At 34.1% G+C, this 26,588-nt stretch overlaps 1 protein-coding gene across 2 annotated transcripts; it reads left to right on the plus strand.

Moving 5' to 3' along the window:
• Nucleotides 1-3,778: 3,778 nt before the first annotated feature.
• On the plus strand, nucleotides 3,779-16,779 carry LOC127806582 (F-box/FBD/LRR-repeat protein At1g13570-like). 2 transcript variants are annotated; one of them, XM_052343964.1, is made up of 5 exons: nucleotides 3,779-3,947; nucleotides 9,467-9,754; nucleotides 15,002-15,861; nucleotides 15,948-16,106; nucleotides 16,192-16,779. In XM_052343964.1, exons 3-5 carry the CDS (start codon nucleotides 15,007-15,009, stop codon nucleotides 16,510-16,512), a joined length of 1,335 nt encoding a protein of 444 aa, XP_052199924.1. In that variant the 5' UTR covers nucleotides 3,779-3,947; nucleotides 9,467-9,754; nucleotides 15,002-15,006; the 3' UTR covers nucleotides 16,513-16,779. The 2 variants fall into 2 exon arrangements, with proteins under 2 accessions (XP_052199924.1, XP_052199923.1); XM_052343963.1 differs by lacking the exon at nucleotides 9,467-9,754.
• The last annotated feature ends 9,809 nt before the right edge of the window (nucleotides 16,780-26,588 follow it).

Here is a 26,588-nt window from a genome sequence, read left to right on the forward strand (position 1 = left end):
TATCTTCTATTATTTAACTTTTGTCTAAATATAAACTTAAATGTCACAAATTAAATAATGGAAGTACAAATCAATGGATGAGAGAAGAAAAAGGAAAAAGATTGGAGAACTCGTTAAATTTTAAATGATTGGGGTCAAATGATCATCCTAAACATGACAAAAAGTGTCAAATTTAAATGCTTGAATGGGTTTCGTTCAAATTAATTCGTAAGATTTTGCACAATAAATTCTTTAATAGTTATTAATTAGACTTGGATGTAGAAATAAAACTATTAGTTTCGTTTTCGATTTTCAGTTGTTGCAGTTGTTGGTTTCCAAAGTTCTGGAAAAGCAAATAAATTTGAAAATATTGCTCGATAAATAGTTATCGTTTTTGAGAAAGATGATCACGCATTTGAAAAAAGTGAAATAACGGGTTGTTTGATATTGAAAAATAATCTAATTTATTTTTAAATAAAATGAAAATTTGAAAAACTTGTTCAAATATAAAAAAAATTCAAAATTAAACTAAACTTGAAAATATGTCCTAATTTTTTAAATTAATAATTAATTTTTAATATTTTTGACATTTAAATTCATTTTTTTTAAAGTTTTTATGAAAGACAAAAATTAGAAATTTTACAAAAAATTAAAGATAGAAACCTGAAAGAAAAAAGTTGATTTTTTTTATTGGTTTTAATTTATTTTATCATTTTCAATCATCAATATATTCAATTATTTTTATAAAATTATATTATTGTATAATTATGTTAAAGATTAATATATTAATACATCATATAAATAAAACAATGCATTATCAAATAATGTATGAACACAACCTTATATGATTTATAAGTTATTTTAAAAGTAATAAATGGAATTTTATACTATAGTCAAATAAATTAATTACTAATTATCATTAACATATGGAAAAATATTAAAATATAAATACAAATCTTTTAAAACTAACATTGTGAACGAACACAATAATACTATTCCTACCAATAATATAAATCTAATAATATATAGATATTATGTGAAAAACTGTTTACAATTTTTAAAATTAAAAAATGAATTGAGAATTCAATTTTCATAAATAAAGAAGAAACAACATTTGTAGTTATTTCCTCCGACTATGTTTGAATAAGTATAAATAAACTTCAAAGTTCTAACCATAAAAATAATATTCTTACCAAATTATAGTTGAACATCTGTTGCATTAGCTTAATCAATTAAATAAGGTGTTTATTACCAATAACTTATAAATAAGAGTGTGTTAGTGTAATTTCTCAAACTTAAAAATGCTATTTCCTGCATTAATATAAAAAACTAGGCTAGTTTATGTGATTTAGAAAATAAAACCTGAAAAAACTATCCATACAAAACATTTATTGTAGAACTGCATCCACATATATCTATCTATATGTATGTATATATGGCAGTGGATGAATGAGGAGTTATATCCAGGCATTGTATCGATTAATAATATTCTTACCAAATTATAGTTGAACATTTGTGACTTTGGCTCAATCAACTAAATGAGGAGTTCATTATCAAGAACTTATAAATAAGAGCGCGTTAGTATAATTTCTCAAACTTAAAAAGGCTATTTATTGTATTAACAAGATAAATTGGGCTAATTTGTGTGATTTATGAAATAAAATCTAAAAAGACTGTGCAAACAAAACATTTGTCGTAGAATTGCTTCAACATATGTCTATATGTATATATGTATGCATATATGACAGTGGATGAAGGGGTTGTGTCCAACCATTGTATCGATTAATAATATTCTTGCTAAATTATAGTTGAACACGTGTGACTTTGGTTCAATCAACTAAATGAAGAGTTTATTATCAAAAACTCATAAATAAGATAACATTAGTGTAATTTCTCAAACTTAAAAGACTATTTCCTATATTAACAAAAAAAGCTGGCCTGGTTTGTGTGATTTAGGAAATAAAATTGCATTGACATGTGACCATATGTATTATATATGTATGCATACATGGCAATGGATGAAAGGGGTTGTGTCTTGGTATTGTATCGATTACTAATATTCTTATCAAATTATAGTTGAACATCCATAGCTTTGTTCAATCAACTAATAGAGGAGTTAATTACCAATAATTCATAAATAAGAGTATGTTAGTGTAATTTCTCAAACTTTAAAGGTTATTTTTTGTATTAACAAAAAAATTGGATTGATTTGTATGATTTAGGAAATAAAACCTCAAAAAATATGCATGCAAAACATTTTGTCGTAGAACTGCATTGACATGTGTTTATATGTATATATTAGAGGTGTCAACAGTTCGGATTGGTCCGATTCTATAAAAATCTAGTAACCGAACCATTTTTAATGGTTTCAAAAAATAAGAACTGTAACCGAACAATTACACATATAAAACCAAACCATGACCAATCCATCACACCGAACCGGTTTCGGTTATATCCAATTAACATTTAGCTTCTAAACATTTTCGCAAATATATGAAATTATAAACAAAATTGTTAATTAAAATAAACCCATAACTTCATTAATGCTTTAAGTCTTGAAATAAAAGTAGAACAAAATAATTCATAGACTATCTTGTCAAATGAGATTACATCGACCATTTAGTATAGTAATAGAGCATAGAAGTCTAGAAATAAAAGAGTTCATGAATCTCGATAGTTTACCAAGAAGTGATACTATTTATGCGTATGTATATATATATACCAAAAAAATTATAATATATATAAGTATAATATCAGTTTTGGTTCGGTTCGAACTACGGTTTGGAAAAAAAAATTAGTAACCAAACCAAATATATCGATTCTTAATTTTTTAGAACCAAAACCTAACCTTTGAACTATAGAACCAATCCAAAAGGCACAATTAGGTTTGGTTCTTCGATTTTTAGATTTTTTTGACACCCCTAATATATATGTATGTATATATGACAGTGGATGAGGGAAGTTGTGTCTAGACATTGTATTGATTAACAATATTTTCACCAAATTATAGTTGAACATTCGTAACTTTGACTCAATCAACTAAATGAAGAATGCTTTTAGTAAGAATTCATAAATAAGAATTTGTTAGTGTAATTTCTCAAACTTAAAAGGTTATTTTTTGTGTTAACAAAAAAACCTGAGTTGGTTTGTGTGATTGAGGAAATAAAACCCGAAAAGGTTTTGTATGCAAAACATTTTGTTATAAAACTGCATTGACATGTGTCTATATGTACATATGATAGTGGATGAAGGAGATGGTCTTCAAGTATTATATCAATTAGTAATATTCTTACTAAATTATATCTGAACATCCGTGGTTTTAGTTCAATCAATTAAATAAAAAATTTATTATCAAGAACTCATAAATAAGAGTGCGTTAGTTTGTGTGATTTAGGAAATGAAACTTGAAAAGACTTGTGATTTAGGAAATGAAACTTGAAAAGACTTTACATACAGAATGTTGTCGTAAAATTACATTGATATGTGTCAATATATATGTACGTATGTATATATGGCAATGGATGAATGAGACTATGTCTAGACATTATATCGATTAATAATCTTTTTACCAAATTGTAGTTAAACATCTATGACATTGACTTAACTAACTAAATGAGTAGTTTTTCATAAAAACTCATAAATAAGTGCACATTAGTATAATTTCTGAAACTTAAAAAGGCTATATCCTATATTAACAGGAAAAACTAGGCTCATTAGTGTGATTTAGAAAATAAAACTCAAAAAGGTTGTGCATGGAGAACATTTGTCGTAGAACAGCATCGACATCTGTCTATATGTATATATGTATGTATATATATATATATATATATGGCAGTGATAAAGGGGGCTGTGTCCCGACATTGTATCGATTGAGATATCAAACACCTCTCTGCATCGGAAGTGTGATCGTGCTTACTGACTGGTACTGAATCGAAGGATGTGATTTTCTCTTCGTCTTCGAATACCGGGTATGTTTTCCTTTCGATCGTCGTTCTGTTTCTTGAATTCATGTTCGGGTTTTCATTTTCATTTTATTCTGATTCTCAGTCCGTATGTTAGGTTTGCTTGTTATCTGATTCTACTGCTTGCGTCTTTGATCTCTTTTAACACTGAGTTCACTGGCATTTGGGTTTTGCATTGTTTGATCGGCGTTAATTGAATGAGAGCGGAAATTTTGAGTTAACCTTATTCTTGTTTGCTGATTGATGAAAATGAGTCAAATGAATGATTTACATACATTGTTACGAGCCGTTCATGCTGATCGAACAATGAAAATGTGGCCAGAATTTGAGAAATTTTTGTGTTAGGCTCGGTAGAATTAAGGTTTCTTTCTTTCTTTTGTGCTGTCTTGAGGTTCGTCATTGATGAGAAAATTTTATAATACCCGAATTTTTCTCAGCTTCTAAGCTAGAGTTTAGCCTCGGACTTCGATTATAAATCAACTTGTATGCATCATTTGTGTTAATCTATGTAAAGTTGAAAAATTGACTAGAACTAGGAAGGGCTTTCTTGTTAGGTTTAAGTGGGATTGAGGGTTTTCTGCTTTCTGTTTTCCTTTTGGCTGTCTGAAATTCCTGCTATCTCTGTAACCTAACAAAGGTTTAGGAGAGGTAATGCATGGGTTTGCTGCAAATTTCATTTGTTACCATGACATTTGAAGGATCATGAGCTTGCTCTGTGTCTATTTTCTATTAATTTAATATCTATTTATCATTTAATATTTTTCTATTTCATTCATTTCTACTCTTTTTTTTTTGCTTGGGAACATTTATACTGCTTAATTTCACAGTTGGTAGTAACTCATAGTGTTCAATAAGTTCCAGCTTGCCATCTTTCTATGCAATTTGAGGATTTAGTACAAGCTTGTGCTTTAGTTCAAATTTGGAAGCTTCTCGATTCTTGTATTAAGTTTACTTGATTTAGTTTGTTGGGTTTATTTGATTTCCTTTTGTGTGCTTAGTTAGAGTAAGACCTAACTTAGGTTGTTTTGCTTGGGGAATGCCCTAGCTTAGGTCACCTGACCTAGTTTTTGTATACTATGAAGCACAAACAAAAACACAAGGACACACCATTTTTCAAAAAAGTAGGACGTGATACGGTTGAGATACATTAATGATGATGTTGGAAAATCACACTACAATGCCTGGATTGACGGCGAACGTTTTGAAGGCCGGGCTAGTCTAATCCTTGGGTTTGACCTGCAAAACAACAGTTATGGCTTCTCTGGGCTGTCTTTGAAGGGCACTTGGATGATCAAGTCAATAAAGGATGGAAGGAAATGAATTGACAAAAAGGAAAGTAAAAGGTGAAAAATATGAGAGCATTTGTGGTAGAGATATTGAGGTTCCAAGTTAAACTTGGAAGCAATGGGTCTCCAAGGTCATGTTCTTCTGTTTTGAATATTCAATGCAATCAAGCTTTTGGTAAAATTTTAGTGTGGCATCAATCTTTCCTGGCTACATTGTTTGGGGGTGATGATTTCTTGATGCATCTCTAGTGATTCTGTCGTTGTGGGGTTTTGATTTCAGTTTCTCATTCCCTGTCTAGTTTAGGTTTTTTTGGGGTCACTCATATTATGTAGGGTTGTTGTATCACTGCTTCTAGCGGCCTTGCTTTTATGCATTAATATAATATAATCTAGCCTTCTTAAAAAAATGCATTTCAATTTCATAGACCAAAATTCCAAATGAATAGCTCTAATCTTAAATATATATCAAGAAACAAGAAACTAGAATATAATATATCAACACTCAGCAAACAACAATAATAATATAATAACATATATCAAAATACCAAAACAACAATAAGCACAATAAAATATACATCAACAATTAGCAATAGTCTATTAAAATATATATTGCACTTCACAACAATGAAACACAAAAACAAGAAAAAGAAGTCGCAAGACTCGCAACTCATTGGGATTTGCAAAGACTAAAATAACAATCAAGTCATCAGTTACGATGTGCTCACTAGGTTTGGGACTTGCAAAGACAGAGCATGTCGCAAGGATGAAGTTGCAATGATGAAATTGGAGTTGCCAACTGGTACAGTGTGTGTGTGTCAATGAGAACCCACATCCACCACCTTTCAAGTGTGCACTAAGTAAAACCCACCGGGCATGTACAATAGCCCACAAACCATGTGCACACTTGGTAAGTAGACATAAATCTATATGTGGGCTCACCTCAAAGAGGTTACCTCGGTGGCAAAGGAGACCATTTACCACGAAGCCAACCTTGGGTTCATAATGTGAACTAAAACCTTTATTTGCATGCAACTAACTCAACCTCTAATTTAATGATTCCAAACGGAACATAACATATATAGAATTAAAAGGGGCAACCAAGATAGATCTCTCATCATCATCATTAACTGCACCCCATCACAACTAAGTTAAGGTCGATTGTATGACATTCGCAATATCAATTGATTTCTAAAAGTCACATTAACAATACAAATCCATGCAAAAGAACAATGGGACCAAATTTTACACTAGGTGCTCTTCCTAGCACAACCCTTTAGCTAGGAAATGATGAGATAAAGTTCTAACACCATCTTCGTAAGGAAAAGCTTCATGGGATGGTGGTTAATGAAGGTAATTAATATGATTTTGTTCTATCACATAGTTGATATTGTGAAACCAACCCGTACAAGATGGGAAACAACTTATATTCCTTAATTTAAGCTGTATTTTTTATTTGTACCCAATAAACTACAGCTTGAATTTTAATGATTCCAAATGGAACAAAGCGTTGGCAGAGTTAATAGTGTCTATTTGTCATGATTATAATTGTCTCAGATATTTTTAAATGAGACAACCAAGGTAGTTCTCTGTTAGGTATAAATTAAATAACTCTACCAGTGCCAAATGTTTTGTTGTCCATCAAATTATCAAAAATTTTTCTGATTGGTTTCCATAGAACTCCAAAATCCTAGAGAAGCTGGCCAACCATCCACCTGTCTCTGGAACTGCCAGGCTGCAATAATGTCCATGAAATAAGTAAGAGAGGTTGCCATGAAGTTTCAGTCTTTGAGTCTAGACCAGCCACAGTGTCTAAGCAATCCTGTTACACCCACACCCTTGTCACATTAACTCTCACTTTTCTAACTATTTTGAACTCCATGAGGTAAAGCTTCATGGATATTTTCTCATAGAGTCAAGGACGTGGGCAGAAGTGGCCAAAGCCTAGATACTTGTGAGAACTAAAAGCTTGGGTCTATCAACTCTAGTGGTAGTAGCTTGCCGAGGCTTACAAGAAGAGAGACTGACAGAGATGACTTCGTGATGCAATTTTGATGCCGACGAAATGTATTTATGCAATACACATGATCTAAACTAAGCAGTTGATGCAGAACAGGTTGCAATAAATTTGCCAAGAAAATAGGTTAAGCCGAAGTAAACAAAAGAGCAAAAATTCGAACTCCATCATAGCCCATGAACCTACTTTGGAAGCTTAAATCTTTCAATGTGGATATGTACTTGGGGAATATCATATATAGTTGTGAAGATCTCATTGCATTCTTTAAGTAGATTCCAAGGTCTAGTTGAAAGCATCGCTAGAAATTATGCTTCTGATTGTTTGAAGTCTGCTCAAAGCTTGTTATTTTTTGTTTATCCCACATTGCTTAGTTGTTATTTTCTTATGTTTATAAATAAAAGAATCTTGTATTTTTTATTTATCCTATGTTGTCTTCCAATGATGCATTTTTTAATGTTTTTGTTAAGAGTTTAAGGAGTAGATTTTTACTTTTAAGACAACCTTGATCTACACATGTATAATTGGCTTGGTATGTTGTAGTATGCTTTGTTTGCTCTGAATTTTTCATAACTTGGTTTATAAATATGTGTGTATTTTCTGGTTTCTTTTTTCCATGTTAGTATATATTGTGAACAGGGAATAGTCTACGTGATTTAATGTTTTGTTTAGAGTTTGAGAAGTAGATTTTTAATTCAAGGAACAAAAAAAAAAAAAAAAAAAGAAAAATAGAATCTCCTTGTGAACCAACATTGATCTGTAGATTTATAATTGGCTCGATGTGTTCAGGTATGCTTATCCCACATTGCTTCCATTTCGAGAAGAAAGTTGGGAAATTTATTATAAATAAATGGTCTTACCAAGCTTGGAAAACAGTTGAATTTAGTTATTTTTTTCTCTTATATAGATATTCTCTAGTATTATAGAGTTGATTATTTATCTCCCTTGCATCAAGAGTGTATACTTGAACAGATCTAATATATTTTCTTTACAAAATTCTTATTTCTTTAGAAAGTACAAACACAATGTCTCCCAAAGAGAACCATTGCGTTGGGGGGGGGGGGGGGGGGGGGTGAGGTAGGGGTGTGGATTTATGCCTTCTTGTCGGCACACCATAGTCCTTGTGGTTGACTTGCCACCACAAAAGCTTCCATCACCTGACTTTCCAAGAGGAGTTGAGTAGACTCTACAGTCACAAAAGGTGGGTTGTGCTCCACTGCTCTGCAAGGGCCTAGTTAGAGTGCTGGGACAACGCGACTTGAATATGGTGCGGCAAAAGTTCAGACATGAAGGGGGAATCCATCAAATCATTAGGGAATTTGAGGGCGATGGAGCAAATGGCCGAAGTATGCTAGCCTAGGAACTACAACAGTATATGGTTGTAGTCATACAACATGGCGAATGACGTTTACTAGGGCCTACAACACCATTGCCTTTGCACCCCCACCATTGCTTTCAATTTCTCCAGTGATCCACCAAATAGCTCATTTGTGTCTAACCTTTTCCTGCCCCAGATTCATGTTGTTGTGTCCTAGCACACACGCATCGGGCCCCATTGAGTTAGATTTGATGTTAGCAGTAACGGTGAAGCACGACCCACCTCTAATGGTGGTGGAGCCTACTCAACTCCTCTTGGAAAGATCTTTTGCAGCGATGAGTCAACTGCAAGGTACGTGGTGTGTGGACAAGAAAGAACGAATCTCTCTTATTCCCCAAATGGCTCTCCCCCTCAGAGACATTGCATTTGCACTTTTTGAAGAATTAAGAATTCTACTTAGTTTAGACCACATACTATATACTTAATTACTTAGACATCGATATAGTATTTTGATAAATTCCATGGAATGATTAGTCAAAGTATCCTAATTTGGCTGATTGGATTTGGCAGATTGGCGAATCATCTTTTTGGAGATTTCTAAATTCAAGTTTAGGGAACTTTCCTATTCTAGTTTAGGAGATTTCCTATTTGTATATAGTCAATTCTTTCCTTTGTTTTTTGCTCTTTCCTATTTTGTATAATCCTCATCTCTATAAGAGGACTTGTAAAGCTTTACACGAATTAAGTGAATGAAATAAGTTGTTCTGTTTTCTACGTGGTATCAGAGCCATAGGCGGTTTGTCCCTTTCTTTCATTCTTTCTAGTGTTGTGTGCCTTTGTTGCCTCAATAGTGTTCGAATCTAACACTAGTCTGTCAGTCTTTGTTACCTTTTCTTTTCTACCATGTCAGAAATTTCAGAAACTACTACTCCAATGACAAAAGGAGATGGTGTCCCATTTGATCCGCCTATGGGGAGTGCTCCTACTAGTGACCTACCAGGGGATACATCATTCCTATTGGCTTGATGGGAAGAACTATCTACAATGGGCACAACTTGTGCGGACGTTTTTGAAGGGACGAGGGAAGATAACCCATTCAACTGAGCCGGTTCCAAGTGTTAAAGATCCAGGTTTTTCTGCATGGGAAGTTGAGGACTCTATGATAATGTCTTGGCTTTGGAGTTCGATGCAACCCGAGGTGAGTAAAAATTGTATGTTCTTGTCTACTGTTAAGGAGATTTGGGATACTGCAAAACACACTTACTCTAAGGTGCAAGATGCATTTGTGATTTTTGACATTAAAATGAAAATAAGTAGTACAAAGTAGGGATCTTTGACAGTCACTGAGTACTACAACAAAATGAATGGGTATTTTCTTGAGGTGGACCATTACCAAGATATTAGAATGAAGTGTAGTGAAGATATAGCCACCCTGGTTGCAATATTTGAAAGGGATAGAGTAGTGGAATTTTTAGCCTGTCTTAATGCTGAATTTGACCAAGTGAGAGTGCAAATCCTTGGAAGGGAAAAACTTCCCTCCCTTAATGAAGTGTTTTCTATTGTTCGTAGTGAGGAGTATAGAAGGATAGCCATGTTAAATGAAGTAAATCCTGAGGGATCTGGAATGGTGACTAATAAAATGGATGGTACTTGATTCAAGTCACAGCAGGGCGGGAATGAGTATAACTCTAAATTACAAAATCGGGATGGTTTGTGGTGTTCTTTTTGCAAAAAATCCAGGCATACCAGGGAAACTTGTTTTAAGTTACATGGAAAAGAAGCAGTGTTGAACAAGGTGGGAGGTTTGAAACATATATAGTCCAGAAACCAAGCTCAAGCCTATAATGCAACTAAGGAGGAAGAAACCATTCCTGAAAATGTAGATCCAGTTATCATGACTAATTAATTGAATGCTGAGGAGATCGGTAAGCTAAAAAGCTTTGTGAAAACCATTCAAGATGGCACTTGTTCCATGGCTTAAGCAGGTATTTGTTTGAATTCTAAATCCATTACTGCCTCACATACTATTAGGAATAATTTATGGATCCTAGACTTAGGAGCTACTGACCATATGACCTTTGATTTAAATGTGTTTGAATCCTATAAACCAATGAGTAGCTCCAAGAAGATAATAGTAGCCAACGGAGATGCAATCCCTATTGCCGGTCATGGTAATGTGATCCTTAATTCCTCATTACCTATTCAACGTGTTCTTCATGTTCCTAACCTCTCTAACAACCTAATATCTGTTCACAAGCTTACCAAAGACCTAAATTGTCGTGTTGTGTTTTCTCCTAACAAATGTGAGTTCCAGGCACTGGACGCGGGGAAGAAGATTGGTGTTGCTGAGGAATGGAATGGGCTGTACTACTTGAAGACAAGTAATTCTTTCACTAAGGGGGAGCAACCCATTCTTGCTTGTTCATTCCAGCCTACATCTATGACTGAATTTTGGTTTCAGCATTGCCGTTTAGGACACCCTCCACTTAGTTTGATACAATCAATGTTTCCTACTTTGTTTAGAAATCTAAATGTGTCTAGTCTTCATTGTGATGTGTGTGAGTTTTCCAAACACCATAGAGTTTCTTATCCTGTGGGCAATAAATTGTCCTCCATTCCATTTACTTTGATTCATTCGGATGTGTGGGAGCCATCTAGAATCCCTAGTTGTTTTGGGGCCAGATGGTTTATTTCTTTTATTGATGATTATTGCACAAGGATGACTTGGGTGTATCTCTTAAAAAATAAGGTAGCTATCAGCACTATCTTGCCTATATTCTATAAGATGATATCTACTTAATCTGGATCCCACTAAAAAATTCTGAACTGATAATGCAAGGGATTACTTCAATCATCACTTGCATAATTTTTTCCAGCAAGAAGGGATTGTTCATGAGTCATCATGTATAGATACTCCACAACAGAATGGAGTGGTAGAGAGGAAGATGAGTCATTTACTTAATGTCACTAGGGCTCTTCTGCTTCACCATTTTGTTCCTAAAAGTTTTTGGGGTGAAGCAGTTTTAACTGCTGCCTACTTGATCAATTGTGTCCCTTCTAAACTCCTAAATCATCAAAGCCCTATTCAATGTTTATCTTCCTATTTTCCAGAGGTGGGTCTCCACACTCCTCGTCCTTTAAGAGTTTTTGGGTGTGTTTCTTTTGTCTATGTCTCTAAACATCATAGGGATAAGCTGGATCCCCGAGCTCTCAAATGTGTTTTCCTTGGTTACTCTTCTACTAAAATAAGGTACAAATGTTATCATCCTCCTATTAGGAAATTCTATATATCCAAAGATGTCACATTTGTTGAAACTCAATCATTTCTTGGATCTCCTAGTACTGATTACCAGGGGAAAAATGTTTCTGGTATTGACTTAAGTATTGATCTCTCTATTTTGGACTTGTCTCGTGATTCAAAGATCCATGACTCATCCAATTCACCCTTAGATGAGTAGAATCAACAAGAATCTCAAGAAGAATAGTCTCATTCAATGCTGCCATCTCCTCCAGTCAGATTCAAAGGGTCTCCTTATGTCTTCAAGAGATGGACACAACCTATTCTAGATCCTCCTTTGGCACCAACATCGTCTCCAAGTCTAGGTACTAAAGTCACTTATCCCTCTTCTTCTTCATCTCCTAATCCTATTGCTAATGACAGTTAGTGAGGCTTTCAAGGATCAAAATTGGGTTCTAGCAATGTAGGAGGAGATGAGGGCCATGGAAGAAAAATCAGATGTGGGACATGGTACCTAGATCGAAGGGGCTCAAGCTTGTTGGCTGCAGGTGGGTTTTTAACCTAAAGTATATTGTAGATGGAACCTTAGAGAGGTATAAGGCCAAGCTAGTTGCTAAAGGATACACTCAAACTTATGGCATTGACTATCTAGAGACTTTTGCACCTGTGGCAAAAATGACAACAGTGCGAATCTTATTAGCTCTAGCAGCACATTATGGCTAGCAGTTGCAGCAATTTGATGTGAAAAACGCTTTCTTGCATGAGGATTTAGAGGAACAGGTGTTTATGGAACCACTACCTGGTTTTGATAAAGGTTTTTCAGGTAGGGTATGCAAACTAAAGAAAGCCCTCTATGGGCTTCAACAGTCACTGTGGGCATGGTTTGATAGATTCTCTAAAGCTATGAAGCATATGGGGTATCTTCAAAGTAGAGGTGATTATACTCTCTTCTTTAAGCATTCAATTGGAGGAAGGATGATAGCACTTCTAGTATATGTTGATGGCATTATAGTAACTGGGAATGATTTTGAAGAACAAAAACAACTTAAAGAGAACCTTTCCAAGGCATTTGAGATCAAGGACCATGGGGTATTGAAATATTTTTTGGGAATTGAAGTTGCCTATTCTGAAGCTGAGATTTTCTTGTCACAAAGGAAGTACATTTTAGATCTGCTATAGGAGATAGGGCTGTTGGGTGGAAAAGGAGTAGGTACACTGGTAGAATCCAATGCTAAGTTGGAAGGAAATTCCAACTGTTAGCCTGTGGACAAAGGGAGATATCAAAGATTGGTTGGTAACTTGATTTATTTGTCACATATGAGATCGGAGATTGCTTTTGCAGTAAGCTTGGTAAGTTAGTTCATGCATAATCCCACGGAAGAACATATGCAAGCTATGAGGGGAATTCTGTGTTGTCTAAAGACTACACTTGGTAAAGGGATCTTGTTCAAACTAGGGAATGAATTAGATGTTGCCAGATACACTGATGCAGATTATGGAGGGTTTTTGACTGATAGACGCTCAACAACCAATTATTGTGTATTTCTTGGTGGGAATTTAGTGTCATGGAGAAGTAAGAAGCAGTGTATAGTAGCTAGATCTAGTGTTGAGGCTGAATTTCGAGCAATGGCACTAGGTCTATGTGAACTGTTGTGGCTGAGAATCATTTTAGAAGTCCTAAGAATTTCTAGTAGTGGGCCGACCAAATTATGTTATGATAATAAATCAGCCATAAGTATTGCACATAATTCTATGCAACATGATAGAACCAAGCATATGGAGATAGATAGACATGTTATTAAAGAAAAGCTAGAGGTTGGGTTAATTTGCATTCCCTATGTGCCATCCAAACATCAGCTAGCTGATCTTTTGACAAGGGGGCTGCCCACTAAGCGATTTGAAGAATTGGTATGCAAGCTGGGAATGGTTGATATCCATTCACCAGCTTGAGGGGGAGTGATAAATTCCGTGGAATAATTAGTCAAAGTATCCTAATTTAGCTGATTGGATTTGGCAAATTAGTGGATCATCTTTTTGGAGATTTTTAAATTCAAGTTTAGGGAACCTCCCTATTCTAGTTTAGGAGATTTCCTATTTGTATATAGTCAATTCTTTCCTCTTTTTTTTTTTTTTTCTCTTTCCTATGTTGTGTAATCCTCAATTCCTCATCTCTATAAGAGGACTTGTAAAGCTTTTCACAAATTAAGTGAATGAAATAAATTGTTCCGTTTTCTACATATTTCATCACTGCATTGTCTCTGTTGGTCTCTCTCCTTGTAAGCCTTGGCAAGCGGCTACTCCAATTGATGAACCTGAGCTTCAAGTTCTTGCAGTTGGGTTTTGGCCACTTTGACCCGCCTCCTCAACTCTATAAGAAAATAACTATGAAGCTTACCTCATGGAGTTTGATACACATGGTCTTTATAAAAATGACAGCATGACGAGGGTGTAACATGATTCACTGAGAGAAAATATTGCTAGTGAGTTATCATCTTTGACTGTGTGTGCAAGGAATAAGCACAAAGTCAAACTTATGACCTTCTAAAATTATTACTCTTACGAACTAAACGTCCTTCCAATTTTTGCTCAATCAACTCAATTCAATTGGCTATTTGGAGAAACATATTACCAATAATTCATAAATAACGTAGTGTTGGTATAGTTTCTCAATAGTAGAAGCCAGAAGGGATATTTCTTGTATTTACAAAAATATCAGGACTGGATTGTATAATTTATCCAACTAAATCTGGAAACTTATTACTAGTATTTTTCCTGTCTCTGTTTTTATAGGATTTTGATGGTGAATATAGGAAGAGTGACACTTTCAGTTCACTTTGACTCCAGCTTGATTTGTTACTTTCAGTTTTAGAATTTTTGTTTTTGATATTTGCTAGTTCAGTCAATGATTTCTGTTGAAGTTCTAAGTCTTTTTAGAACTTTCAAGAATCTCTTTCTTTGTTCTGTGTTTTCAGTGTGCTACTCATATTAGGAATTGAAGTCATTGGTCTGGTTTGTCTGTATTTGGTCTAATTTGTGCATCTGTGGCATCCTATGAACTGTAATTTGATATTACTGATTTCTGTATTTGTTCCGTGTTAGTATCTTTCCTTCTTCAATTGAAGGGAGGGAGATGAAAGGAAAGATAGTCATTGTCCAACTGTTCATTGATTACCATTTTAATTAGCTCTTTCTACTTTCAATTATCAGACAAAATGGGTGACAGTCATCAAAGAATTTCAGTACATACCGGAATGGCTGATATAGTCAGTGGCCTCCCTAGAAACATAGTAAACAACATTCTGGAGCGCATGCCAGTCCGAGATGCAGCAAGAACAAGCATCTTGTCAAGAAAGTGGAGATATATTTGGTCCTCACACCCACATGTCGTGCTTCATAAGGACTTCTTCGAACATAATTTCATCAGAAACAAACCACCACCCTTCTCCGCAGACGAGTTTGTATATGCCATCGAAAAAATCTTGCTGCTTCACAATGGCCCCATTCTGAAATTTTTTTTCTACATTCCAAATTTTCTTTATGATTGGGGCAGGCATGTCGACCAGTGGCTACTATTCTTGTCAAGGAATGGTATTAAGGAACTCAAGCTGGATAATTGGAGTCCCAATCCCTATAAGTTGCCTTCTTATGTTTTCTTTTGTCCAGAATTAACATATTTAAAGCTCCGTAGCTGTATATTTAAACCGCCAGATTCATTTGGTGGGTTTGGGAAGCTCGTAACGCTTCACTTTGATAGCATTGCATTTACAGATGACATATTCAGAACTCCTCTCCCTACTGCACCGCTGCTTGAATCTTTGAAATTCTTGAGGTGCTCTGGCATTGAACACTTTCGTATCCATGCTCCAAGACTCCAAACCTTGAATGCCATTTCATCTTCCAATGTTAAATCACTCTGCTCCCAAGGCTCCCCAAACCTGGCCATATTATCTATTGTACTGGGAAAGATGGCTAACAGTCCAGTGCAAGTGCAAACAATCAACTTGAGCGATTATCTTGGTGATTGGCCTAGAATTTCGACTCTTTGCTTTGATGGATTTTTCCTTAAGGTCAGTGCAGGTTCAATGTGTTTATTTTATTTGATCATTGACAATGTGGACGTCAAGTCTCACTCTTTTGATGCTTGTCCTCTAAGCTTGCTGGTCCAGGTGTAGTCTCAAGGGGGCTATCCGTGACATTGAACCACTTGCGGGATCTTGTGTTGTACGAGATAAGATTTGAAGATTCAGATCAGATGTCATGCGCATTTCGTTTGCTCAAAAGTTGTCCTAACTTGCACACACTGTGTGTAGTGGTGAGTTTGTTGAATAAAGAAATCATATTCTGTTTGTAAAAAAGAAACTAAATGGTTTTCTTCGCAATTATCATCTTTTTTACAGGCTGCTGAAGTTGGGCGCGATGTCTTGGAACCAGATACAAGTTATTGGGATGCACCTGGCCTCATGAACCAGACGTTGAACCAACTTCAGTATGTGAATGTATATGTAGCAAGTGGATTGATGGCTGAATTCCTTTTCACTAAATTTATACTCGCCAGTTCGCCATTGCTTCAGAGGATGCGTGTTCAGTTCAGTCCAAGTCTTGCTGCGTACAAGAGGCGTAGGATCTCAAATGAATTGAACCTGCCTGCCACTTTTCAGGCATCACCAAATGCGAGAGTGGAGTACGCTAACTGGGTCCCCAGGATAGCCCCCTTTTAAGGAAGACCTTAGTTCGGGCAACCTGATCGTTGCGACCATCTCTTACCTTCTTTCGAAGCCTTTATTTTGGTAAATTTCTGACTGTAGGTGAGCTGCATTTTGAAGTTAAAGCTCATATTTTGTTGCTTTGCTTTCTCTTATTTGGGTTTGCTGGTGTGTTCTTTGAATTGGATGATTGATATATTTGCTTTAAAACTGAATGGTTCTGTCCCTATGGTTTTAATTTTTGACTCCCATAATCTATGACATCTAATGCATGAATGTTGTTGAGGCTGAATGAAGATTTAGATAGCTGACAGATATTGAGTAGTTGGGCCTTTTCTGGCTTTTGTGAATTTGTATCTTTTCATCATCTTCTGTTAGCTTTTATTTTTCCCATTGAGGATTATATATATGTAACATTATTCACACGCATATGATTACAACATATAATTTCCATGCCTTGTGCTGAGCATCAAGTGTAGATTGATGGTCCTTGTTGCTTCATTCATGGCACACATCCTCATCTTCAGCAACATTTCTAGGATTCAAAGTATTATCATCTGCTAAGAGTGTAGTGACATTGAGATTATGTTGGGTTGTTATTGTTGGCATACAAAGTAGATGATGATTGTATTTAAAGAAGGAAAATGTTACTTGTACACCTTGGGCTACAAAAAGAAGCTCAAATAACAAAATACATTCGTTCAATTTGCAAAATTACAAAAGCCTCTTCCATGTTCTTCTTCTCTTACCTCTCTCTCCGCTCACTTAGTGACCCATGGCCGCCTCCTCTCTCCCCACTTTCCATGGTTGCCTCCAGCAATCGCCCATCATCGCCTTCGTCTTATCGCCTCGCGCCACCTTGCCTCTCATGAGCAACCGTCGCTACATCCTCAGCGGTGGTCAGCACACGAGAGGCGATGAGGCGAAGGCGGCGACGAGCAATTTCTCGACGCCTCCATGGGAATGGGGGAGAGAGTAGAGTGGAGGCAGCCATGGGGTCGTTGGGTAAAGGGAAGTAAACTTGCAGACGAGAGGGGTATTTTTATTATTTTGACTTGTGTGTAATCTTTTTTGTAGCTTTGTATGTACAATTAATATGATCTTTTAAGATAATTGTAACATGTTCCGTTGACATTTTGAAAAAGTATGAGTGTTCTTGTATTTTAATATCATATTTCATTACATGCAAGTAGAAAAATAAGAATTATAATTATGTGAAGAATGATGTTTCTTAGTATTTCACAAGAGAGACACAGTTTGTGGCATTATTCCTCCCGAAAGTCTCAAGGCTCATGCTGGGACTTGAGAGTATTCCTACTGGGACTGGTGGGAGTATCCTGGGGAAGTTCAACTAGCTCCTCGGACGTCCTCTTGGACAACAGAGGCATTCTTTTGGGCGATTTAAAATGAATTTTAAACTTAATTAGATTGGATTTGAGACTCGATGGGATCGATATATAAATAAATTTTAAAATACAATTTATATGAGGGTAATGTTAATTATTGTCTTAAGGGTAATGGTTAAGTTATAATATTATGTACTTTTATTTTGCAAAATAACTACTAAGTAATTACACATTTTTATTTTCAGATAGTATTTATTAAAATAACAATCATCTAATTGAAAATTTTTAATTTTTAATTTTTTAGGAAATATTTTTAAAACAGTTACAAGCCTCAATAATGATGTTTATATTTAAATAGATATTCGATTTTATATTCCAAAACACTGCAAAACGTCTACAACTTACAGTAGGGCATATTCTGAGTAATCACAAAGAAAACTAACCAAATTAGAAGAAAACCACAATTTTTTTGAGATTTTACATCTTTAAATTTTTTATCAAAAATTTATTTCTCAATTAAGTTTTATTTTTGAAATAAAGATAAATATAGGTACTTGGAATTGTTTTATTTAATTTTTACAAAAAAAAAATCTTTCTCAATTAAGTTTTATTTTTGAAATAAAGATAAATATAGGTACTTGGAATTGTTTTATTTAATTTTTACAAAAAAAAAAATTCTTTCTCAATTAAGTTTTATTTTTGAAATAAAGGTAATATAGATACAACATAGATTACACGAAAATGGAAACAGGAAATAGATACGGCACAAAATAAAAAATGATTTTTTTTAAGAAAAGTAAAAAAAATGGAAACACGAGAAAATGCGTAAATAAAAAAAATATAGCAGTCTTTTTATAAATATATTTTTTAATATAAAAAATAATTATTGAATCTAGAAAAACACATAAATTCTATAATTCATTCAAATAAATTTTTTAAAAAATTAAAAATTTTGAGTTAGAGATCAAAAAATTTCGTCTCTAACATTTTCATGGATGAAAATGCATTTTTAATATTTTTCTAATATTACGAAATAATCCCAAAACGTTTTAGTTTTCAAAGTGCTAAAACGACACTCCCAAGATATTTTCGCACACCATGGGATACGAGATATCTTCTTAGAATTTTAATTTTTATATTTTTTATTAGAAATTCCTTTCTAGGTTAAAGTTTTATTTTTGACATAAAGATATATATATATATATATGATATCATTCTTTGGAATTTTTGCCCAAGCATGTTTAATTTCAAACTTTTGATATGATTTAGTGCATTAGTGCTAGTTTGATCGCCCGAGCATGCTTTAACTTTGGAGTTTGAGGGACTTGTATTTTTATCAAAAATTACATTCTAAGTTAAGATTTACCTTATCAAAAATTTCCTTTTAGAATTAAAAATTTATATTTGGAATAAAAATAAAAAAGGATATGATATTTTTTTGGAATTCTATTTTTTATATTTTTATTAAAAATTCTTTTTTAAGATATATCTTTAAAAATAAGGATATATATATATATATATAAGATTCTTTGAAATTTTTAATTTTTATTAGAAATTCTATCATAAGTTAAAAGTTTTTGTTATAAAAAATACAACAATTGAACTTTATGATATAGGAATGCTGTAGCCCCGGCGGAGTGAAGCAAAGCAAACAACTGGCATGTGTCTGCTAGTGGAAATATGTAGTGGGTGACCCCAATTTTCGATTATCTGGTAGGAGTCTCGAATAAGTCTTCGGGTGCATCTTCGATAGAGAATTAGTCTATCCGAGAGTATCCTCTTGTGTATTCTGGGCATAATTGTGCTCACAAGAACAAGTTAGAAGGCACATGGGGATTCTTCACCCGCTTATGCCCTCCGATACTTAAGTCAATATGTGAAGGAAAATAGTTATCTGGGGAGAACTTATAGAGGTTCCGCCGGGTGTGCAACAAATAAAGGATGCAATTAATGAATATAAAATATGTACCTTTCTCGACAAGAGATGAGCTAATCATAGTATGTTTACCAGACGTCGGGGATGAACATATATACATGCGGCGAGCGTACGTAAGGATTGTGGTTTGTGGTCTAATTTGGATGGGCTTAAGAGGAATCTCTCTCGGAGGACTTGGTGAACTAGGGAGTTCTCCAGGAAAATATGGGCCTTATGACGAGCTGTTGGAGCAAATTCTTAGCCTCTAAGTAGCCTGTTAAGGCAAGATTTCAGATTATCAGAGGATGCCTCCAGGTGTTGTGTATTATTCTAAATTTAACATGGTGCTTCTGAAAGGGATTATTCCCTATTAAAAATTACAAGACACTATATAATGTCTAGGGTTTCTCTACGTAGTCTGATTGAAAAGATGGGGGCTTAGGAGCATCCATGCAGTTTAACCAAGAGGGCCCATGTGGGATTTGCATGCATATGGGTTGCACTATGCAAGTGGGGAAGTCATTGAGTGTTTTTGGGATGTTCTGGGGTCTAAGTGCAATTCTGGAAAATAATAGTCGATTTACTATAAAATTAATATGTGCGCTTATATTAACGAGAAGGCTTGTAAGTGAGGCAGTCGGGCGCGCGTGATAGGTGCATGGGTCATTAATGGGGTGGGTTTGAACCTAGGGGGGTAGCAACGCTAGGATTATTTTTCAATGCTACTATGCAACACGAGCTAGTATGTATGGGCACGAGCTCATGCACGTGTGCAAGAGCGGCCTAGATTAAGAGGTGCAGCTCGGAGAGAAGCGATGCGGGTGTGGTCCAAAGAAAGGCATGGGTGTAGAGAGAAATTCTCGTGTGCCATGTGGCACTCGCGGGTGAGCTCCAAAGAGAATCAAGGCAAAAAGAGAAAGTGGCCACGAGACAAAATGCAAAGAGAGGCCGGGGCGTGATCGATAGAAATATGCGGAGTGAAATAAGTGGCCTGCAGAGAGATGCGTGTTGGGATTACATAGATCTCATCATATGCACAACAGAATTAAAATTTAGTTTGCAGGAATCCCGTTTTTTAGAAAATATGGTTATAAGAAATTGAAAGCAAAAACGAAATGTTACCTTTTTGATGAAATCCAATTTCACTGTTAGGTTTCCCGCCGTATAATCCTCCAAGTGTAGGATGCCAAGTCCGTCCAGAAATCACTTCTATCCAAGAATATCAAAGAGAGTGATAAGTAAAAGAATTTTTTCACAAAAATTTCTAACTTACCTTTTGGATTCACACTTATTCAAAAACTCTCTCAACTCACAAGTGATTTAAGAAGAAGGAATGGAGGGTTAATGAAGCTATTTATAGAGCTCCAACATAACCCTACTCATTTAATGGGTTAGGCTTTTCAAGCCCATTTCATTTAATGTTGGTGTTTACTTGAATCCAATCTAATCATACCATTGGGCCAAGCATAATGTGCTAGCGAAAGGCCTAACCCAATTAATGATTAAATAATTATATTCACAATACAATCATTTAATTATTCTTATTTATCCAATAAATAAATACAATATTATTAGTAATTATAAAATTATTAATTTATCCATCTTCTCTTTGAAAGTAATTTTTTTTAGGTGGAACTTTTTGGGTTCACAAATAAATTGGCAACGAGAATAATCAACGATTAATTCTTGTAAATCATAAGTGACATCTACCAACATTATTATCCAATTTATTGTGAAGCGAGTATTGTGAACCTTTTACTATGTTACCATACAATACAATTCTTCTACCATTCTATATCCCGACAAGATATGAGATCATGGTCAGCAGGTCGAATATCTTAATCTCATCATATGACCAAATCCAATATCAATCTTGACTAATTATGACACAACCCTTATGGAACAAATTCCATCGTCATATTATCTTGGCCAAAGATTTATCATTAAGTGATTATTGGATTGTATATGATATCTTCCTCATAAATCTTGAGGTGATAGATTCAATGTCTGATGTACACATATCTTATGTATCACTAAATTAGGCACATATATACGTATGATTACTCTTGATTAGAACAGCCATATAATATCATTGATATCCTAATCCACCAATACATAGATATCCATGTCATCTCATGTCTAAGGACTAGTTGCACATTCATAGCTAACATTAAATCATTGACCCGTGAGAAATAATCCATGCGATTGAATGTTAACAGTTCCATTCAGTGAACTCGTTCTTATAACGAACATCTACTTATATTCCTTCAATATCTCATGTAGAATGACACGAGACTCACCAACTTTACGTTTTAGTATCTCATATTGAACAAGGAGGAAGATGATATGTTGGCCTTTACGAGTTGCTATTATCCAGATTAGGAACTCTATGGCTAGAAACTTATTTATAGTATAACAAATCGTGGATTATCCATAACTTGTATTCTTAACTCTTAAGAATAGTATTCACTCCTTATTATACTAATGGATATATATTTTATAATTTAAACCATATTGCAATATAAATAAAAATATAAACTTTTCATTTAAATAATATTTAAAGAATTATAAGATTGAGTCCCTTTGTGTCACTAGAATATGTCTTTAAAGCTCATACCTAACAATGCATTGCTGAGAAACTGTGAGTACCGAGAGAAATGTTGCCTGAGAGAATAATGTGGCCGAGAGACTATGAGTGCTAAGAAAAAAACCATGTGGCCGAGATGATTAGGCAGTTGAGAGAAAACCATGTTTGCCGAGAAAATCATACAACTGAGAGATGTGCAGAAAAAATCTTTTGAGAAAGAGCTGAGGCTCTTAGGGAGAAAATTGTTGAATTTTGACTTAGTAGCTGTTGATGTGGTTTGAAGAAGTCAAAATAAATTAGGATTATCCATAACCAATAAATTAGCAAATATCTGATATTGTTTATTAGTTGTTTTAGCTGGATATTATGCCATATTATTCTCCGCTTTATGCTTATTTTAGTTTATATTTTAGCTGTATAAATTGAAATTTACGATTGAATAAAATATATGACTTTTGCTTTGGTATTTTTTTTCATTCCCTTTTCTTCTTTCTTCATAAAATACCAACAAAAATCAAGATTTTATGAACCGTGCCAAAAAGTTCTTTTTGCTCATCTTATGGTACTATATATATGGGAATGTGCCATTTTTTTCCTCGTATAATTTTGCCCTCCAAACTATGATTATTAACATTATTACCATTATTAATTATTCATTTTTCATTTATTCATAATTTATTCCTTGAAAAAATATGCCCTCTTGGATTCATTTATTAAAGATACGTCCACTTGTGTTTATTCATTAAAAAAACCTCTAGGTGGACATTTTAAAAAATCTATGGCATAATAGTTTCATTTTCAAAATAACGACATGACCCCAAAATTTCTACGTAAAAAAAAAGATTAAAGGAACAACTGCCATTATGGCAACATAAATTTTTGAAACAAGAAGAATTTTAGTAAATTGTATATAAGATAATAGCAAAATTGCACTTAACTTTCGAGGTTTGACATAGTTGTAGAAATCAACTCTCATATTTTTAAGTAGGTAAAAACCTCTCGTGTCATTTCAAAATGGTACAGACTTTCCAAAATACTCATTTTTTCTCCCTTTTCTTCCCATATTTTTTTTAAAAAAATGTTGTTTGCCAACCATCTTTAGTAGATATCAGAGATGATCTTGGTGGGGTTTTTGAAGTAAAAGAGAGAGAGAGAGAGAAATGGAAGATGAATTGGAGTAGATAACTAAAAGAGAGAGAGAGAGAGAGAGAGAGAGAGAGAGAGAGAGAGAGAGATGACGTTGTAACCATCTTCAAAAAACGAAAGAAAGAAATAAAATGGTGATAGAGGTTTAGTTGGTAAGATGATGATGCGTTAAAATGCGAAAATATAGAATAAAACCAAGTTAGAGCACTTACCTTGATGATTCCCCAAGAGTAGTGATAGAGGATAAGATGGTGATGACTTGACAATAAAGAAGAAAGAAATTATGGCAATTCACGACAAGATTTAGAGGAGACAAATGCCAACATGATTGATCGAGATAACACAATACCAAATCAACGAAGTTTTGTTGAGATTTTTGAGTTTGAGAACATTGATTCAAGCTCCTATGAAACCTTGGGTTGACCTTGATCCTAGAGCTCACAATTGAATTGTCAATGAGGTGAATCACAAACTAGGATAAAATGTAACAAGGGTCTCAAACCTTTAGTCATGATAGTGCTCAATTGTTTTTTCTAGCAAATAATAATGGTGGTGATGGTAGTGATAATAGCTCTTTCCTCTTCTTTGGCCAAACTCATTAATAGGTTCAGTGATGATGGCCTGTCAACACTAGTTTTCTTTCTTTAAATCAAGAGAGAAAGAAGATAGGCTATCACTATGGGTAATTTGGTAGGTTAGTTATGGTTGTGGAAGAGAAAATAAGACAAACTAGGAAGAAAGAGAAGTTAGGGTATTTAAGAAAGCTTTTAAGAGTGTTAAGTTAATGAAAAGGGAAAAACTACACGATAATATTAAAGGTCGACGATTATTTATGTATTTTCTTAAATATCAAGGGTACAACTTGCAATTTCCCAAAACGTCAAGGTATCACTTGCATTTTTTTCTAAAGTAATCAATTGACAATAATTTTTTTTATGGGGGATGGATTTGTCTTTAATATAAAATAAATTTTGTCAGTCTTTCATGTTTAAAAAGAATAAAATACAAATTGTGTACATTATATATTATATAATATTTACCAAAAAATATATCTTCTATCAAAAAAATCTTGTAATGATAAAACTTTTTAGCCAACGTTTTTTTTAATTTTAGAAATTTTATACAAATAATTTTTCAAAAAAAATTTAAGAGATAAATTTATATTGATCATTATAAAAAATATGATTATTTAATTTTTTTTTTGTGTGTAATTAAGATTTCATATAAACAAAAATCTCAAAATATCGACAATTTAAAGCTAAGACATTGCCCGAGTGTCTTAGCCCTGAGCCTCACAGTGAAAACTAAAAAAGACAAAGTCTATACTATCACATAAAGAACATACCTCTAAACAAAACCTAGGAAACAATTTACAACTATATGCAAATATCAAATGATGACTTCAAATAGATGCCTTTCAGAATTGTGAACTTCCAATCATCAAAAAGTTATACCTCCCTAAACATTTAAAAGTTTTTGACGCGAATGTTGAATTTATGATACCAACACTCGAGTACTCACATAGAAATACTTAAGGAGAACACGAACATAGATGGAAATTGTCAATCTATAAAACATTCCTAAGCATTATATGATACATTCACATGAATGCCGAAATCTATGATGAATATACTTGACTATTCTTCAAATAATGGCTTAGACTAAAAATTTGTGAATTTTTTTAATCACAAACAAGAGCATGAATGTATTAGAGGTAACTAGGCACGACTTGCATAACACAGATTCATGTTAAATTTTTTTAATTGTGAAGGGAATTATTTGTGTTGTACACAATAATAAATTTATTAAGTGAAAATGTTGTCGCTAGACCGTCTAACTTTGCAAGAAAGAGAAACGATCAGAGAGCGTAGGGCAGTCCCTGTACAAACACTCCAATATTTAAGTTAGACATTAAAGATTTGAATGTCGTATCGAAATTAGAATTAGAGATGTACATTTTTTTTTGGAATGAGAGCTCATTTAATTATAGAGATTTGAATGTCATATCAAAATTAGAATTAGAGATGTACATTTTTTTTTGGAATAAGAGCTCATTTAATTATAGAGGAGCAAGAGTTTTTTGAGATCTATTAGGATTAAGATTCTTATGGATAATATTTATCCTGACATTTTGAGATCCACTATAATAAGAATCTTTGTAGATAATATTTATCATTTTCCCAGAACTCTCGAAGGGTTTTCGGATGTTAGAATTATCCAATTTGAGCTTTGTTCAGAAACCCCCCTCCCTTGATCAAGGAAAAATTTACAAGACAAGTCTTGGGCAAAGACTTGGTTATTATCTCTGGGAGAAAATAATAGTCCTTTTAGCATAGGTTTTTAGGAGACCGTAATGGTCTCCCAACCTTTTGATAATCTGAAAACCATTATGATCTCCTGAACGTACGGTCTCCAAAAAAACATAAAGGTCTCTTGGTGTATCGATCTTTAGGAGATCATAGGGGTCTCCCTCTCTCTCAATTTTTTTAGTCTCTGGGAAATTGCAATGGTCTCTTAATTTTTTGGTTATATGGGAAATTTATATTTTTAGTCTGAATAGTGTTTTTTTTTTTTTTTTTTGGGGGGGGGGGCTTTTTGAGTTTTTTCTTGGTCTTTTAGGCCATCTCCAACGCAAGCAAAAATTGCTCGCCAAGCCAAAATATGGAGAACCAATTGTTGGAAATCCACTCCAACGATGCTCCCTATCTGTCTTGTCCCTCACCAAATTTTTGTTGAGCTTCAAATGGCTCGCTAGAGTTATTGAGTTTCAAATCGCTCCTTATTTGTCTTGTCCCAACAAATCTTTCTCCCAGATCTAGAATTGGAAGTAAATAGCCAGTGACGAGCAGAAGCGACGACGACGAAGAAGAAGAACAAGCATTGCAAGCGCGCTCACGACTTGCAGACACCAGATTTGGCGACAATGGCGGTGGTGATAAGTAGTAATGGTGGCGAGGAGCGACGGCGGCGGCAACGACGACGAGCATATAGAGTGAAAATTATTTATTAAATTATCAAATAAATAATAAATTAGCCTTTTTAATTGCATATTCATACCAGAATATCCCAGAGCTTTAAGATATTTTATTAGCCTTTT

This window comes from Diospyros lotus, chromosome 7 (assembly GCF_014633365.1).
Source record: "Diospyros lotus cultivar Yz01 chromosome 7, ASM1463336v1, whole genome shotgun sequence".
Classification (NCBI taxonomy): domain Eukaryota; kingdom Viridiplantae; phylum Streptophyta; class Magnoliopsida; order Ericales; family Ebenaceae; genus Diospyros; species Diospyros lotus.

Excerpts from the sequence above, each read along its gene's own strand:
- LOC127806582 (XM_052343964.1), top strand. The coding sequence starts at position 15,007 with ATGGGTGACAGTCATCAAAGAATTTCAGTACATACCGGAATGGCTGAT. Across the intron at positions 15,862-15,947 it reads TTGATGGATTTTTCCTTAAG|CTTGCTGGTCCAGGTGTAGT; the intron begins GTCAGTGCAGGT and ends TTGTCCTCTAAG. Across the intron at positions 16,107-16,191 it reads TGCACACACTGTGTGTAGTG|GCTGCTGAAGTTGGGCGCGA; the intron begins GTGAGTTTGTTG and ends TCTTTTTTACAG.